Genomic DNA, 20088 nt, shown 5'->3' with positions numbered 1-20088 from the left:
AATCTTACCTATGCCCTGACAGGCAGAAAGGCTGCCCCATGCGCTCACCCCTTACTAAGCATGAGCGAATGCACATAGGAGAGCTCTTACAAATGCCTCAGACATGAGAGGAAAAACTTCGAGCACATCTTACACCTTATTAGACACTAGAGAACCTTACCAGAGGAAACAAAGCAGTAGGAAGCAGGATTTATTTTTCCACAGCACACAGAGAAGTACTTGTTCTACTGGGGGCATGGGGAGGGGGAAGGAGCAAAGAAGTGCAAGGAGGAGGAGGAGGAGGCAATGGATTTACTTCATAACACCTAAGAAGTGCTGGGAAGGCAGGGAAGGTGAACTGAACCTTTCCCTTCTGCCGCTAAGAAAACAGTTCCTGTTTCTGCTTCTGACTCTCTTCTCTGCTAGCTTTTCCTTTACCTTTTCCTTTTAGCAGAAAACAACATCACATACATTTCTAAGCACATTTTATATTTCTGCTTAGACGATATTAAACAATAATCCAGTAATTTCGTTTACCTGACACAAGTCTCTAAATCTGTTTGGTTCTCCAGTTTCAAAAATCTGAGTTCACATTAAGTCCAGCATTGTCCCACTGGACAGATCCTCAGCTCATAATTCCTACCATTGAATTGTACTGTCCTGGGTCTCCAATATGCAAGATTTGCAGTTGGAAAAAGGGAAAAACTGACCCATCATATTTGAGGTCTAAAATGCAGAAACATCTGCTAGAATCATATTCAGTTGGCTGAGGTTAGGAGTATGGGAGCCTGCAGTTGATCAGCGCTGCCCTAGGTGTCACAGAGGCCAATGGGAATTACACTAAGAGGGTTTCAGTAGACAAGGGCGTAATTCAGTCAGCTTTAAAAAAAAATCATGAAATAGAAGCCTAACTTTTTTTTTCTTTTTTCCTTTCAGCCTCCTACTCCTTCCTTGCTGTCTAGTGAGACACTTGTTCTTTTGACTATACTATCAGAGATGGAGGTCTTCACGTTCCCATGCCGGCTAAACTTCAAAACAAGTATCATCCTACTTCATCATTTTTACCATTACTAATTTTTTAGCTAATAAAAGCACTTAAAACAAACAGCATATAGTTTTGTTAAGATCAGTGCTGGCAGAGCACAGTTTTTTCTATAGTATTGTTCTTCTGGTAAATGATTTTGTTGCTTATATTTTCTTACATAAAAACAACGATGTTGCACAAAGGAAACCAGAAAAAGTTGCCATTTAATTTTTAGTAGAGCACTTATGGACAACTTTTTCTTCATCTAAAAAGTTTACATGTTAAACGCCCCAGTCAGTTAACTTGAGATAAAAATATGAAGTTTCCTTAGAAGATAAAAATATACTTCAAAGTATAACTTTCCTTTGGAAGAGTCCGGGTTTTGATTTTCGTTCTTCAGGTTTGTACATCCCACTTCCTTTTATCATTGCCCATGTTTCACTGAATACTAATTCATAACTGTGATCTTTCTATTCCCTTGTTGCTTTTATATATTATCCTTCCCACCATTGTCCCTTTCTGAATACTCTTCTACCTCATGTGAATTTAAAATGCTACAAATCAAGATATATCATGGATTAAACTGGTCTATTTCAAACTCGGTCAGCCTTAACGTATTTGTTAATTCAACCAAGAAAAGCATCTTCATTTAAAGAGGATGATTAAAAAAGAGAAAAAAAGAGGAGAAGCAAATGTTATTTTTTATTGCAACTGTTTCTTCAAATTTCCACTTGCAAGTGGAAGTGACTTAAATTACAAAAGAAAGATTAAAAGATGCAGCACCGTAAACTCCTAGAAGCAGCTTGTGACATCTGTAAACCTGAATCAGTGTGAATACTCTCTGTCCTCTAACCAATTCCAACCCTAGAGAAAGTAACTGTCATTCTTGCAACCTGCACTTTAAAACAATTATTTTGCCACTTATATAATCTTGAAAATCCACTTATTTCCTGTAGTTCAACAAAATATGCAAAAGGCTATTCAGAGTGTGGTCTTTAATCTTTACAGAGTGTATTAGTTGACTTAATATAACAGGTTCTTGAAAAAAAGATTTAAAGATCATCTGATTGTTAACTATGCATAGTCAGTTTGTTTCAGTGTAAGGGAGTAATGTGGGAGGAAAGAGCTTATACTTCAGAGATAAAATACATTTTAGGAACATGGTTCAAGAACAGCCAAAGAGCAAAAAGAAATAACCATTAATGGACCTCTTGTCCATGAATTTGTCCAACCCCTTTTTGACACTGTCTGCCTTCTGAGGCAGCAGGTCCCAGAAGGCCACCAGCCCCTGTGTAAAGCAGGGCTTTCTTCTCTCTCTTCTGAATCGATCACTGATTAATTTCAGTAAGTGCCAAAAATTTCTCATGCTGAGGGATTTGGCAAACAACAGTTCTGCATTAGCTCATCCTCGCCTCTGTGATTCCCTGAACTTCAACCACATCAGCTTTCTCCTCTTTCAACCACACCAGCTTTCTCCTCTTCAAAGTGAAGAGTTTTTAAGTCTCTCCTCACAAAGCAGCTGCAGTACCCCTGATCTTTCTACCGTTCAGGGGCTGGGAAAAGTACTAAAGGAAGTAATGCTGCCACTAAACCCTAAGAAGTACTGTGGAATTTCCAATAGAAAATGTTTGTTGGGGCGTTGATCTTCATATCTCCATATCTCTGTTTTTCTGTTGAGGGAAGGTACCAAAATGGGCAGAGAATTAATGGCCGCACAATTAGCAAGGAAAGTGTACTACTAGGATACAGCGATGCGGGTCCCCTTAAAATCCCTTCCTGCCTAGGAGATACCTCAGACCATATGGATCACAGGAACCTGGACGATCTTCTTTACAACGAGAACCCCACAAGCAAAGCCCCCTGCTACAGGGAACAATTCTCAGAAACTTTGTAAGCTTATAGTTTCCCAAACACATTACTCACAGAAACACATGATGCTTAAACCAAAATAATTATGAGATGAAGAAAAAAAATCCAGATCTATTTTCTAGATCAAAAAAGTACACCTGTTTGCTATGATTACCTATGTGTTACCTGTTGACTATGTTGAATCATTCTTTCCGGTTTGTATTCAGTGAATGCTTTTATGCCATAAAAAGCACAAGTGCCGTTCCATGCTACAAAGGAAGACATTCCCCTCTGGGGAGGGAGATACACTCACAAGGTTGCTACTGTGTTCTCCTGCTGTCTAAAGGGGATAGAAAACATTGGAGATGCTCTAGCTCCATTTACTGGGATACCCACATAAAAGCAGGCAAAATCCAGCATCTCATGTCATGTTTCAGAGAAATCCTAAATTGATCCCACTAACCTTCAGTAGAAGGTGCAAATATATTTTGAAAGTAACTTAGTGCTTTAACAAGGAAAAAAAGAAGAAATGGCACACTTCCTTCCCATGCTGAAGAGATTTAAAACATCATATACTTTATAAAACAAAATCAAAATACACTATTATTTCAGTCTGAACATAGAAGACTCAAGTGTGCAGAAAGCTGGTGACAGTCATGTGTTTTTATATAAGTGACGCTCTTTGCCAAGCAAACAGTTCACTCATTCTGTTCTCAGAGAGAAACATTTTATTGCTTTGTGCCCCTTCGTTGTTTACAAAAGAAAAACATCTCTTAATTTTAGTCAAGAAAGCTTCTGTTCCAGAGAACAAAGCCTTCATTTGGGTGTCTCTAATCTTTATGGTGTTTGCAAGTTGGTGTCAGAAATGTTAGTCAAGGCATGCTGTGTTACAGGTCTGTGGGGCAAAAGCAGTCACAAGAGACTTTCCACCCAAGTTAGGAGGAGACCACATTACTATTCTAACTACTTCCTATGGAAGTCACAGTTGTATCAACATCCTGCTGTTTTGTTTGTATTTAACTTGGGATATGACTCTCTACACTCTCAGCATGAATCCTACAATTAAATGGAAGCAGTCCACAGGTTACTAAAAAACAGTCTAGTGTATATATTTCAAATGGTACAATTTTTAAAACAATCAACTTGCTATCCACCAATCAAACATGTTTAGAGTATATATTACTACAGCTGAAACAAGTCAGAATAATCTCTAATAAAATTATGCAAGATGGTAAGCTATTTTGAGAAAAAAAAATTTCCACATCTATTTATGCACTGGTCTGTTATTGCACCTATTAAAGATACATTATTTTAAAGAATTCACAGAGTAGAGAAATGATCATAGCTATCTTTCTCAAAATACAAGCTAAAATTTAGCTAGCCTTGTGTTAGACCTGAGAAATTAAAAAAATTATTCATATGCATCCTACTTTCAAAATAATACTTTAATAATAGATACCTGACCCTGGTATATTTGCTTAAATTTCAAACTAAAGAACATATTTTAAAGTCATGTATCCATCAGTATTTTAGCCTAGAATTATCTGCAAGGGAGGTGCTGGCTTCTTTTGGAGTAATCCTTTATATACCAGCATTTTAAAAGTGTATAAACTAAGCATCTCTGCTCACACTTTGTAATAAAACACTTCAGTTTCTAGTGTAGGCAAGAGAAAGGGTTATCTGCTTCTTTGCCTTCCTTTGGTGGAGGGGCAGGGGCAGGGGAGAACCACCGCATGACTATAATACAGAAAGTAGATAGTGTCTGTACGGAAGTAATAGTTTTAAATGGTTTTAAAAAGTGAGTTTTAAGCAATTTCAAAGAGTAGTTCCACCCTTAAGTCACCTGCCAATTTCACCTACCTTGCTACAACGCTTTTCTCATCCTTACTGCTGTTTAGAAGACCCCAACAAAAAGGAAATTAACTTAATGACTACACGCAAGCAGAGTTCCAACACCTTCATCAGGGATTTTCCGGTCAGCGGGTCTCATGCTTCTGTCCTGTGTATGTATTGAACAGGTGAATTGCATACGCAATTACTCTGAAATGTTCCAGATACACTGGATTTACTGCTCACACAGAGACTTCAGAAGCAGGTTTGACCTATATAGCTGCATCCACAGAGGTGAGGAACAAACCACTATCCTCTGGATGATAGAGCCTCTTGGTGTGGAGTAAGTAGGACATGAACAGAGAAAAATATGTTAAGTGCCTTTCTCACCCCCTTCACAAGGGTCAGTCTTAGATGGTGATGGTTGGAAATAGTAATAAGAGAAGGTAAGGAAAGGACATGAGCTGATTTGTCCAGATGCTGGAAACATGTCTAGGTTCTCTGGACATCCAACAGCTTTTGTCAAAGCTAAAGCTCCTACTGAGCTGCTACACAGATGTGAAATCCCCAACCTCTACTCAGGTAAGATTTATAGACAGAAAAAAGAGGGTATGTCTAGGGAAAAGCAGATGAATGGGAAACTTCCTTATACCTCTGCCACTAATACTCCATAAAACATTTTGTCTTCCCTACACACTGTGACTCTCTAGTTTCACATCTTACCAAGTCTTCCCCATAGGCTGTGATCCCTGACTTCCAGAACTCATTCAAAGTCCCTCTTTATCCCTGCAACATCCTCAAAATTTCACTTGAGGTCATTTCTATATATCCACGCTTGAGTCTCCTGCACTAAAAGGCAGGAGGAGAACCAGTCAGATACGGTAACAGACAAATGGACAAGTTTTGTTCTCTTCCCTGTAACAAGACAAGCTTTCTGCTTGCTCTGCGAAACTGCTCATACTTTTCACTCAATCTGTTGAGCCAAGCAGCTCCAGACCACTGTCTCCCACTTGAGACTGGCATCTAGTGGCAAATGCAGCTGCCTTCTACTTGTTTGGCAGATCAGCTAAACCACTAATCCAGGAGGTAAAAGTGCAGTATGCGTTCAGCTCTTGTGCAAAGAGTGGCAGCTGGTAGGACTGAATGTTTGGTGGAAAAAAACATTTTATCCCCTTCTTCCCACAAATATTTCATCCTTGACTATATGCAGGTGCTGTTAAATGAATAAAGTAAACATACTGAAAAACAGAGATAAGCAATATTCATTTATTATTTTCAATGAAAAAATTGATGGGCGTTCTTAAACAAAGGAAAGGATGTTTAATTTTATACTGTCACTGTAAGAAAATGTATTGCAAAATTTAATTTAAAAATTTTTGACAGCACAACAATGTTCTGTTTTTGTTATTCAGTTAAAGGAATACTAGCTGATTATTGTATTAAGAGATCTTTAACGAGCAAACTTGTTACTAAAGCATCCTGATTTATTCCACATGAGGAAAACATACATTCTTCCTCTGGAAACTTGTAGTGAATCTCAGAGGAAAGTCATTTCCAACAAGACTGATTTAGCAATACACATCAGTGAGGGCATGAACTAAGTAAGACAAGGATATTACCCCAGTCTTTCGAATCGTTGGCGAGAAAAGGAATTCAGGACAGTCTAAGAGCTTCAACAGTGTGCTGAGTTGACTGTTAAAGGAAACACTCCGTAATTAACTGTTAGATCTCAAAAATTAGGAAATCACTGATCTTCAAGTCAAAACATCAAGTTCACTATTTTGTAGACTGTCTGGGATTAATACCACAGTCACGTACGACTAAGTGCAGTGATTATCACATGGAACTAAGTCACTGAAAAGTCATCAAATTCATGCAAAACCGCAATGAAGTCTTTTTTAAAAATTTTAAATTTAAACATATTTCTATGTAGGGTAAACACTACAGAAAATGAATTTCAGAGCTTTTTAATCAAGAAAACTGCAAGTTTTGATAATAAAGTTGTTTTTTTTAATTCTGTGGTTGCAGCTAGAAAATTAAATGTATGTAATTTTAAAAAAATTAACTAACAAGAAGGGTGATAATAATCTTTTCCCTCACATGGCATTAGACTTTATTCTATGACTGTTGGTTCTGCAGGTTGAACTTTATATCTTTTAAAGGAAAATAACGTTGACAACTTCTAAGAAGATGGCAAGGGTCTAACCCACATTGTAAAAAACACTTTCCATAAGGAAAGGCATTTACTTCACATACATAGATAGAGCAATTTTAATACACAGTTAGATAATTGGGCACTTATCTATCTGTTCAGCTAATTTTGCTATGGGTATGTTTATATGAGTTTTGTCAGGAACCACCATATTGGAAAGGACATCTGTACAAAAGCATTGCAGATGCCTTGTGGTCTGAAAGTATGCTGCACAAATATGGCATTTCTGAAAAATGTGGAAAAAAAAACCTCACCACATCACAGAGCAGAAACTGCTCCTACCCTCAAATTCTTCACAGTACAAAATGAATGAGCTTTTCTAGGCAAGCCTTCTGAAATTTTCAGTACGCTCTGCTCCTACTTGTGGGTGGAGTTCTTAGAAAACAAAAACACTATCTGGAAAAAGTAGTCTCGATACATATTTCTAACTAGGCATTTCTAATTTCAGGCCAGTTGAAACATTTCTATGGATGATAAATACATTTTTGTTAAATGTCAGCATGACTTTTGTCACATTGTGCAATACAGAAGCAGTTTTTAAATCCATTGCAGATTTAAAAAAATAATAAGCAAAGCATTGTGACAATTAGGCAAAATGATGTATTTGAACACATGGTGCATTTTGCTGTTAACATGTATGTGTAACTTCCATTAATGTCAGTATGAGTTATGCATGCACTGGGAAAATAATATGACCGTAACAAAAAATATTTCCTCCAGAACTAATATAGTAATATTATTTTGTAGACATTTGGAAAAATCACATATTTAGAAAGTAACACGCAAATGCAAATCCTTCTCCAAATGTCAACACCGTGGCATTCTTTAAAATAAATCTCATCTTTTCACATGTTGGCATCAAGTTAAGAATAACTAGATGTTTATCTCCTTCCATCAAATTGCCTTTCCTTTAAAGGTACTTATCTAGTTTCCAGTTCAAAAAGACGAATCAGATAATGAACTACATTAAGATTCTATCCAATTTTATTTTAAACTTCCTTAAATAACTGATTCTATATGGGGAAATGTAATGACAACTGAAGAAGTTATCTAAAACTGACAACTGATTATAACCAGTAAATTAAGATGGATCTTGGCAATGTCAGCCAGATGGGCCTAGAATGCAGAGTTATGTTTGGAACTTGAACATAATATAAGCATAGGAAATCATCACAAACGTTCTTAAACACACCGTTCATGCCTATTTGACTGGAAGGCAGCAGTCAAAAATTGTAATCACTCAGCATTAAATAATAAAATGAAAAATAGAAATTAGGGTCATTGTGGCCAATTAATAAATTGTCTTAAAATATCAAAGAGAAGCCAGACAAAGAAATACTATTCTAGTATATTCCTGCTACATAGAATTGTCATTATTCTGTCAGCAGATGTCTGGGTCTTAGCTAGCTGCTACAATCTACTTTTGAGAACATCATATTCATAAAAATAATTTAATGCCATATTGATAATATTCTGTTGTAATGTAGCAGTTTTATATAGTTTGTTTGACATGCACTTATTTCAGTGAGTAATTTCAAAAATTAAACTAGGGTAATAAATTTCTGAATTATTTATACAAAATATTTACCAATACACATATACCTATTAGTTTATCCTGTTTAATATATTTTATTAAATTAACAATCTAGTATATCTAAAATTAAGACACACATTGATTTAGACTTTCCTATATATAGCAGCAGTCATGTAACCCTTTTCCTCCACAAAGCTCAAAAATAATGTGTGTTCATTTTTTGCTTCTCTGATGCAGTGTTAAGATGGCTTTAGAGGCAGTAACTAAAAAGAGGCAAAAAGTAAATACAAAAATGCATATTTCTGCCACTATTCTTATTATTTATTCTGTTCAGTAATATTGTGCTGTATGTTTTAAATACTGTTGCATTCATTAACTCTATTTTGTTTCCCCTAGACCTCATCCTAAACTCATCCTAAAGTCTGATAGCCATACTCAGTTATTTCCTTCACACTTATCACAACCAAAAGTTACAAATAAAACTACGCAACGATTAGGATATCGTTCAAACACATTAGTTAACTCCATGAGCACCGTACAAGCGGCCAAAACTCTTTTTCAGAGTAGGATTATACTTTAATGTTCCTTCTCCAATTTGAACTCTTTTTTACCCATTTCACAGGTGTATTATTTTAGGTTACACAGGTTTTGTTGTTAACTTTGTAGATTTTCAAACAAATTTGAGCTCAATTTCGGATTAAAAATGAAAAATGTATGAAAAATTGCTTTTCTTAAAGACAGAAAAAAGGAACATGTTTTTAATCAAAACAAACAAACAAACAAACAAATTTCACCTAGCTTTTGCCAACCTCACCTCCTAAGCAGAAGATACATGCCTTAATGGAGCTCTTCAACATCCAGGAGTTTCTGCATACTCAACCAAAAAAGTTATAGTAACGGAACTAAAGATCCTGCTTTTTTTTCAATATTACCCAACAATTGATAATTAGGATCGCTTATAGGAAAAAACAGAATCATTCTTATGGTTAGAGCAAAAACTAAGCATGCACTCAAAGAAAGACACCAAAGCACTAAGAAAATAGATGACTTCACGAAATACACTGGCACTTACCATCTGATTTATAATAGCTGAATCAATACATAAATATAAAAGAAAATCAGAAAAATAAATAAAACATATCTATTATCAAATATAAAATCACATGCTCACTACTACAAAGTATCAATTTGCATATGTGTTTCCATTTTGCTCTGTTCCTACATATAAATCACATTAAAGTTAAAAGCTGAAACTCTTTTAACTTAATTGGAAACAGCATTCCTTTTTACATTACAGACTTATAATGCTGCAGCTGTATTACATGGTAGCCATTCTTAAAATCTGCTTTTATAAAACTACATTAAGCACATCTTCATTTCCCATGTTGTCTTATTTACAGGAAAAGTATTAAATAATTTTTCTGATTATTTACTTTAACTGTGAGGATTTTTACAACTTAGCTGAAGTTACACCCAACTTAAGTGGGTTTTTTTCTGTTTCCCCGAACAAAATAGTCTGAAAATTACAAATCTGTATTTTCTTTGTTGAATGTTAACTACACGCTCACTAGCCTAGCCATGTCCTAACAGGTTAACTCTCTTTTGGCAAACACTGATTTCAAAGATTGTGTCACAGTTTTAACATGCTATAATTACAGATATTTTCCTTTGGTAGGAAGTTACAATTTAACTATAGGCCTATCTTCCTTTTTCTGTTCTAGATGCTTATAAATAGCGATAATGACTGGTAAGGTTTTTTATAACCAATTAATTTCAATAGATTTTGTACCATCTACACAAAGCTGGTAAACCCCTTTCCTCGCATCTAACACTCACTGAAACTCCATAAGAGCATTCTCACTGAAAGACGAGGCCTCAGACCCTCTGTTTCCCATGAAGGTTACGCTGTACTGATATTTGACTTGCATGTAACAAGGAACAGCTTTCAAAAAATTCTTATTATGTCAACTATTGGCTACTTTTAAAATGAAGACTTGTACACTTCTATATTTTAAGAAGAGTTTTAACAATTACATTTTACAACCACTAGAAGTCCTGAAATTCAGACTTTAATATATCTACTTACATAGAAAAAATATTTACAGAAAAAACTTATTGCAACAAATAATTAATTTTTCTAGATATTAGAGAAATAAATGTACTCACTTCATTTCTAGAATTTCTTCAAGCTGTTTTCTCCGCTCTATTCTTAGGTTAGCCAGATGTGCTTCCTTTTCAGCCAAAGACTGCTGTGTTGAGGCAAGACGGGCTTTGGTAGAATCTAATTCTTGTCTAGTCTTTTCCAGTGCATTCATCAGTTCTTCTACCTAAAAGTGAAAGAACTTTTTAAGCCCCAGGTTCTCTACAAGAAGTAAATCTTTAGGTAAATATAGGGAAAAAACCCATAGAATTATTTTAAGTAAACAGCTGCTAAAATCCATTCCTATTTGAATTGTTTTTAAAATAGTCTTTAAATACCAAAAAAACCTTAATGTTTTCATGAACCTATCTAGTAATGAGCAACATTTATACAAACCAGAACAGACACAGATTGCCAGAAAGCTACTTAACCTGTGCCACTGCCACATACAGACAAAATTCATAAATAACTCCTACATCATTTATATTATTGAAACACAGGATGGTGGTAACTCATTATGATAGCAATTTTACAAATTTTAAATGCAGAGATAGGTATATATTGTAATATAAAATTGATTATAAGTTCCAAATACTTTTCATCTAAAAATACACACCCTTCAGTGCTGAAGTTGTCCAGAGAAGGTGTACGTTCTCCATGCTTAGGAATTTTCAAATCTTGAAAAGGAAACCTGGAGAATCCAATTTAACTTTGAAGTTACCCCTGCTGTGAACAGGGACTGGACTACATGATCTCCAGTTGACCATTCTAACCTAAATTGTCCTATGTTTCTGCACTTTATATGTCTGCTATCATTCTAGGAAATCAACCAAGTTATTTTCCTCAGGACAACTGTGAGAATTTCTGAAGTACGAAATGTAGGAAAATTAAGGTAATAGCAATCTTTCTTTGGCATTGACAAATATCAGCTGGATTTAGGATAAATTGCTTATTGCAGAAATTCAGAAAACCTCCATGTTTTCAGAAAATATGATTCAGAAGTTAAAAAAAAAAAGTGTCTGCCATATTGTATCACATTATCTAAAGAACAAAATAAATGGAGACTACATAAAACACATGTCTGGCAGCAGCAAAATTTACTTGTGAGGTGAATCATTACATTCAAAGAACCAGAGTAGCCTCTGACATTTCAGTGTGATTTCCCCATTCTTGCGCAAACGTTCAAATGATACAGTTTATATTAAAAGGTGCAAGTATACAACAGAGAATTTATTTATTTTTTAGGAGATACAGTGATCAAAATAATGAATGCGGTATTTCATGTATTTTCTTTCTCATCTCCTTTGTGAAGATGTTCCTTTGAGAAGAACATCTAAGTAGAATGAAATGGGAGAGCAGAGGAACAACTGAAATATATCTAACCTAACTGCTTGTTTTATAGCATGTTGTTCATGTTACACAAGTCACTGAAAAGTGTGCACTTTCATGTAGTGACAAAGTCTGACGATATTCAGCTGTTGTCATTATCATAAGCGTGTCTATAAAGACAATAAGATGTTTTCCTCCCAAGTCCATGCTTAATTATTGCTTACCCTCTTCTGATATCTAAATCCTACTTGCATGTAATCAGTTTTTATAAATCACATATTTTTGTTTTAAGTTGAACACACATTGCTTTGCTTGCCTCCCACTTAACAGGCTCTTTAAAGCAAATTAGTAAAACAATCTCTATCACAATATAACAAGCAGACTCGCACTCTGTTTGAAAATGATACACAGAGTACTTACCACTGTAAACCAGCAGCATCTGCAGTCTTTATAAGCGCACCAGTAAGATCAACACATACCACAACACGTTGGCTAAATCTAGTACCTAAGAAGTTATATTTTACCAGGGCAGAATCAGAATTACCAATACATTTAAAGTACTGACCTTCTCAGTACTTTCTTACTCTTCCACTCACAAAGGAAAATCAGTGTAATACTAGTACAAATGAAACAGCAAGGACTGCCAGCTGTGCCCTACAGCCTGTGCAGGTGCCAGATTCCACTAAAGCAGACCCTGAAGAAAGATGAAGGCTATAGATAACTTTGAAAAATGGCTATCTAATACACTTTCACAGTAAAAGTAGATAAGAGAAAATACAATAGAGGGAAATGAATAATAAAAAAGCTGCAGTTGCACTTGCATCACAGAAAAAAATAAAATAACACTAGGAGATCATTTAAAAATATACTCAATTTCTAATACAACACCAGATGATTCATTTTTAATTTTAATACACACAAACACCTGCTGTCTCCAGCAAGGACAAGCCTCCACTACTTAAACATAATGTTTCTCCCTGCTCTCCTGGGCTATTTCTTAATTTCAACCTTGTGTTTCTTAAAAACTGCACAGAGTTTCTGCTGAAAACCATATAGTAAAGACTCCAGACTGTTACTTAATTCCAGGTAGCATACATTAATGGAAACAGTAGTGAGGATTCAAGACTGCAACATCATTCATTCATACAGACTCTTGCTTCAAGATGGGCTCTCATGGCACTCTGCACTTGCAGATTTGTGTGGCAGATGAGAACGTAAAAAGGCAGAACAGCACCACTTCTTTATCTTTAGTACTGTTCCTACAGGTTCCACCGAATTTAGTATCCAGCCTATTGACCGACTGAATGCTCACCTGATTTCTTATATGTCACATCAGCTATATTTTAAAGCATTTAAAAGAATTAAACAATTGTGAAAAACAAAGCTGTGGATTTGTTAAAGTATGTTAATGTAATATTCACATATTACCAGACAAAAGTGACCAGGTTTTAAAAAAGAGGAAAAAAATCTTTAAAATTTAAAATATAAAAACCTTTTTAAACCACAAATCATTAACACATGTAGACTTGAAAGTTACACTTTCATTTACGTTTTCAACACAATATTTGCCAGCTAGTTCTTCCGTCACTTTTTGAGCATGACCCAAGTTCAGAGCTGTATGTTTTCCTAGTTAACTGTCTCACCAACACCTAGAGCAGCAGCAGAACTTGACTGGCAGGCATTTATAAAAGAAACTGATTTTCAAATACCTTATTATCAAAGATTTTATTATCAAAACTAAACACGTAATGCTGAAGTTACACACAACCACCTTACCTACATGTTTATCATTATCGCTGCAGTACCTATATTACAATGAAAAATTAACTTCAAATATTGAAGGCAGCTTTATCTAGATATAAACGTTTAGGGGGAAAAAAAGCTGTGTAAAACATAAACCAAATTTCAGAGTAAGCGCATACGCTCCTCCTAGATATTAGAATTAAATAATGGCAGAAAATATGAAGGATAAATATTGCTTTACTACATCTTTTAGTCCTACTCTAAAGAATGGAGATAAATTCAGTACTACTGGTGCAAAATTTTAGCTTTCTGAGCTATGGCAAATGTTTCTTTCAGTGCATTTAGGGTCAGTGCATTTACAGAAGAACATGCAGAGTCCTTTCCTGACCAGACCATTGGCATGATCCTGCCTCTCAGTTTTTGTTTCTCAACTGTCCAGATATTGAACTGATCCTCCTCTTGAGGGATCAGTTCAATAATGGCCAAGGAACATCTTTACATAATTTTTATATCATTGCACAAAAGGTCAAGATAAAGTTTGTATTGACAGTTATATTTATGACCTGTGATAACTCATTCAGCCACTTTCCTTCCAAACTGAAGCATCTATTTTACCTTAATTATTGAATATGCTTCATTAAGACATAAATACAGAAAAGTCTCTTAAGCTAATTACTGTTTATCAGTAACATATTCTAAAATCCAAGCAACATTTTAAATGATTTCATGTGCTGACTTTAGTACAGGCATTGTCATTGTGCAGACAACGCTAAACTCATTTTTCCAAATATCCTCTTCTCTCCCATTTCCACTTGCCTCTGTCCTGCCCTGCTTGCAGTGATGCCTCTCAGGAAGGCTGCTGCTTGCACCGAGACAGTCCTGCACAGGGGCTTGACAGGGCTGCGCCCTGCTCAGAGCAACAGCCTCAACGCCCGCTCTTTTTTCCACCACTATATCTGTTGGTCTCATTACTTCTGGGCACAAATCTGACCATTTTAAATATTAACCGAAGAGTTAATATGAATTCATGTTTTGGAAGAGTTTATTGTGAGATTCTAATTGAATACGAAGTTCTTACTACGTAAGTATTCTGTGCCCTGAACACATTAGCTGGGGTTTTTTTTTTCCTTTTTGGAAGAAAGCAGCCATGTTTTTTCATTTGAATTTTCTAATAAAAGTCTTTTTTTACATACACTTTCAAAAAGCTTAACTGACTTCAGCACTTCAAGGATTTGACTAAACACTGTTCTATACCTGCATTTAAGTTTACATTTCAGAATGGCAGGAAACTGGCAAACCAAACCATTACAATTCTCCTTAGCTTTGTGTCTATTTTAAATGAACGCTTTCTAACTACTTCTGCAGCTTCACATCTTCAAGTCCAATCAGCATGTTTTCACACCAACATAAGAAACAAGAAAGAAATGAATGGAGAAGAAGTATACATCTGCATTACCAGATTCTGTAAATTAAAGAAGGTTAGAGTTCAAATGAATGACAGTTTATTAAAAATGCCCTGGAGCATTCTTAATTCCAGATTGGATTCGGCTCAGCACAACTCATGCTAACATAATACAGTTCCAGTTTGTGGGAATAAGGAGGGGGAGGGACAATAGCATGTTTTTTTCAGCTCAAGTATGATATATTTCTGTAGAATGACGAAGCGCTGGCAACTCTCCAACAATCAAGATTAGTATTATTAGTAATACTATCTTTAAAGGGTTGGCACTTCATTTTATCAACAATATGAGTGATAAATACAAGAGTTTTGGATTTCCCTTACTGACTTTTTCAAGTATCAGTAGCCACACAATTCCATACCTACTTTAATTTAAAACTTAAGCTTACGTTAGTACACATAGATCATTTTTGAATTTTACATAGTAAAATTCACACTGATAAATCCTACTATTTTGTTACAGTTTCTTCACTTTTCTTTACTACAAGAATATCAATTGTTATAAATAAATTTTTTAAAAAGGTTTAAAAAGCTTTGTTACGTTTGCCCAGTACAAGTTTATGTGGATTGTATTTGTTTAATGAAAAGTCAGTCAGTGTAAAAATCCATCCACTTTTTTTCAAAGGTCCTTTCTTTTCTCCATTTGCAAGGGAACTGTTTTTTTTTTTTTCCCCACCAAGTTACACACTATAAAAAATCCAGTTATCTCCAGCTCTGTGAAGATTAATTGAATAAAAACTATATTTGTTTTTTTTCTCCATTATTATGCACGAGATTGCAAAAAAGGAAAAACCAGTTTCCTTAAAGCTTCTCTTCATGGTTTTCCTACAAATTCACTCTGTCGCTGGACTAAAAGGACATAGACAACATGTTCACAGAGGTGAGGGAAAAAAGATTTAAAAATATGGATTTGCACACACAAATATCCACTTACCAGCTCTTCTGAGTCAGGCAGGAGACTTCAGCTCTTTATACTGATGGATTGCCTGCTGTTTTCCATAAGGAAGAACGGCGTGCCAGGCATCCCTGGGGGCTGTGCCAGTGGCTGCTGGCCACGCACAGAACGATTTGACCGCAAGACTAAATCATTACACACCTACAGGAGGTCCAATACAAGTTATATGGACCTACTGCTCTTAAAATCGCCAACCCTGTCCTGCAATACAGTTTGTAAATACCTTGTTTCTTTCTGTTTCTAATGGGAATTTCTCCTGCATACATCTGCCTACACGATTTCATTGCAAACATGTTTTCCACAAAAGGGAGCAGACATAGCAAAGTGTCATACTGAGCTTTGCAAGACATGGAAATACATTCTTTGGCACCCTCCCCTCCACTTTCCTCCCATCCCATTTCTCATCCATAGCCAAAATCCTCACCTCTGACTTCTTCTCATCAAGGTTTTTAAACCCAGGAAACAGGTCTAACAAAACTGGTACAGTTATGGAGGCTGCTGTTCCTGAACCTTTTTAAATAGAGAAATCAGACACATGTTGTGTTTCATGTAATTTTGGATATGGACAGAGAAGAAAAATGCAACCATGCTCTAGTACACATATAAGCTTTAAAACAAACATCCTCAGTGAATGTTTGGACAGAAAAGTAAGCAGAAGATTTATAAAACCCAGGATAACAGTTCAGTTTGGGCTTTTTGATCTTACTAGGCTAGGCAAGTAGAGCCCAGTGATATCAACCAGCAATGCAGTGGTAGTACGATGCAAACTACTGCAAATGTTGCAAAAGCAATCCTCATGAAATGGTTTGCCATCTCCTTAGGAACACAATACCACAATTATCAAGGGAGATACCATCCTGCAGTATCTGAAATCAGAATCTTCTTGAGATTACTTAATTACATAAAGCAGGCTTTAAAATATTTTAATGCTTTTACTAAGTGCTATACTGATAATACATGTGGCTTAGTTTTATTCAATTAAAGAAGAGAAATTGTATAGATATATCACAAATTTCCCATCCAGACTTGTAGGGACCACTGTCAGAGAAAGGAGGTACTTCAATTTCCTTAACATTTACTTACTGGCTGACCCATTCTGGCTACCAATCTTATCACTTGATATCAGTATGGCTTTATGATGGTGATACATGTCCATCCCCACAGAAAAAAAAAAATCTAGAATTTAGTGGAAGCTGTGGCCTTCCCATAGATTCCTATAGATTAGAAGAAATACATATATCCTATGTAGAATGATTAAAAATTTACCAGTTTTTATCAAGTTTATGTTGGATTTTCCAGACAGTTCTGGGAAATGGATTGAAAAGATTAACTTCCTTGATTTTGGCAATTAGAACTTCCACAACCTTTTATTCTGAAGCTCAGTAGTTCAGTAAAATATAGGACCACAGCAATGTATTTCTCAGATTTGTTATCTGGACTCCCAATGTACATAATGATTTCACTTAGAACTGAAATAACTTTGAAAATATATGTAAGAGTCAGTTAAAACAAAAGCCAAATCAAAACGGCAACCCAAATCAACAAATCACTGTTAAGTAAGTTCATCTCTGAGGATAAAATTATGCATACATTGTTTCAACTACATCAAATGAAAAATGATATATCCTTTAAAAATTAAATATGATGCTTGTTAACCTCTGCACTCTAGGGCTATGTTTCTAGATAGGTGGAAACAAAGATTATTCTCTTCAAGTGCAAACAAAAACGAGGCATCTGCTACAGCCCCAGGAACACTGTAATCTATTTCATCTTGTTAAACACAACCTCTAGTTACAGTATTCGCAGTGAGTTTCAACTAGGTCACAGTATGATGAGCTAGTGCAAAAACGTGAAGACAGCCTCCTGCAAAACTAAAAAGCACAGACAAAAGGGCAGAACTCTCCTTGGAAACTCCTTCACTAGCAGCAAAATACAGTTACAGGTGGAGTAGTTAATGTCACATTCTGATATCTGTGATGCTCGTATAAATTGCAAAAAACCTCCCAACATGTCAACAGACAAAGTGTCTATTGCTATTCAAAGTGTCGCAAGATTCAGTCTACAAACGTTCTTTGTATGAGGTAAACCTCATGCTGACAAAGCCTAGCTCACTGTAGACCTCACTCAACTCTAAAAATCACTCAGACATTCACTGTAATGGAAACAAGATGAGACAACTGAGCAACTGTGCAATCCCACTTCTTGCAGAAACAGTACCAACTTTAATTTTTTTCATTTAGTTTGAAAATGAATTATTTCCTTGATATACCTTACTGCTTTCCTCTCATTTTCACTGAGCCTCATTTGAGCAAGTCTGTGGTATTTGCAAATGGCTGGTGACGTCGATTCTGTTCTAACTTACACTTGTTTGATACTGTGCAACCCTAATTACAGAAGTAGTATTAAAGGTGTTTTATAGTTGTACAAATGAAAGTAAATTTAGATGTAATATATTGATAAACTACAGAGCTCAGCCTAGCGTTTCCAGAAGCCTAAAAAATATGTAATTGAAGTAGCTATTGAACATATGTTGCTTTCAGTAGGACACTCAATTGTCCTACAGGATATTGCATCTGGAAGAGAAGTCTTTTTGACTGAAAACAATTACACTGTGTGATTTCAGTGTTGAGTCTTTTTAGATAAACCATGCAAGTAGAGCAGAGCAACTCTTTAGCTGGTGTTAAAGTACAGCGCTGTCAGACTGGCCTCTCTGGTTAATGTCAATAGCACTGCGTATAAAAGGTGACTAAAGTGTGTACAAATGTTGATCTTTGGAGAAGGCATGCCTAGAATCATACACACATCTACTATTTCATCCACCAGGTCAACTGCAGGGAGAGAGGGCGAACTGGGAGTTTTCTTGCCAAAAGTTGATTCTTAGCACACTTGTTAGGTTACACTGCACAAAGCTACTTCCCGAGTGCTTTTAATCCATAATCCCAATATATTACTAAAGTTAGAAATGCTTCTCCCTTAGAATACTTCCAAAGGCATCAGGGAATCACATGGTATCTATAAAGTCTTACTGCAAACAGGTAGCTTATGTACATTAGAGAGTTTCTCTGCATATGCAATGTGCTTACAATTGTGAAATAACAAGTAGCACTTATTACGGTTATGTTAGTGCACGAAAATATTTGGATAATTCTACAAGAGAACTTCTGGAAAATAAGATTTCCAATCTAGTTTTTATACAAATTAAAGAACAGTAATGTGCATAAAGAGAAATAAAAAGCTTTATGCAACTGGTAATAAGGTATAGCTTCTGTATCAAGGAAATTTGGTATCATCTTTAGTACTGTGACTTTTAAAAATAAATTCACTTGAGTACTGGATACCTAATGTAGATACACTTTTTCTGTTCATTTAATTATATGGTATTTTTGCTATAAAACGATTTAGGTAGTATTTTACAGGCCTGGCACATCTACAAAAGTCCAAGCGACACAGGGACATGCAACATGCTTAAAAATTAAAATAAAGCAATTGCTACTGCATATAATGCAATAATCCCTATACAAATCACTTTAAAAATCTACAGCCATAGCATGACTTTCCTTAAACAGTCAACTTCTGTCTGGGGCACACTCATTTGCAAATCATCCCTATTAAGAAAAACGTTAATACTTACTATAGTAACTAATAGTTTAGTTAAACCTCTATTCAAATTTATCTAGAGCCCCAGGTGAAGTACGAGGGAAGAGGTGGAACGGAACTCCAACCCGTTCCCTATGTTCATTGTTTCAGACACAATACACGTAAGCAGCTCAAGTTCTGCCACTGCAAGCTCTGTCCCTATTCGCCAAATGAGCTGCACTTATTTGTCTTAAAAAATGTTATCTATTCTGTGCCATATCTGGTATTTTTCCGGTTCCTTAGAAGGAAATCTTTCATGCAAACAAATAATAAAACAAAAAATTGCTCTGGAGGGTCAGCTCAGGAATAGACCAGTCAATAGGATCAAAACTGAAGTGCTTGTGAGTCTGTCCAGAATAGGACACAACATAGGACAGTCAGGGAGACCTGCAGGGGACG

The 20088-nt window shown here is 35.7% G+C and overlaps 1 protein-coding gene across 16 annotated transcripts in view; it reads right to left on the bottom strand.

The window, feature by feature from the left end:
- The window catches only part of ERC2 (ELKS/RAB6-interacting/CAST family member 2), a 551724-nt gene that overhangs the window by 224863 nt on the left and 306773 nt on the right, over positions 1 to 20088 (bottom strand). For all 16 annotated transcript variants that reach the window (XM_068907565.1, XM_068907568.1, XM_068907571.1 and 13 more), the window contains one exon: positions 10594 to 10754. In XM_068907565.1, the coding sequence (XP_068763666.1) occupies positions 10594 to 10754 (161 nt within the window). The remainder of the gene's footprint in view (positions 1 to 10593; positions 10755 to 20088) is intronic.

This window comes from Struthio camelus, chromosome 14 (genome assembly GCF_040807025.1).
Source record: "Struthio camelus isolate bStrCam1 chromosome 14, bStrCam1.hap1, whole genome shotgun sequence".
Classification (NCBI taxonomy): Eukaryota; Metazoa; Chordata; class Aves; order Struthioniformes; family Struthionidae; genus Struthio; species Struthio camelus.
The sequence above is the reverse complement of the archived record's forward strand: the minus strand, read 5'-3'. Positions and strand labels throughout refer to the sequence as shown.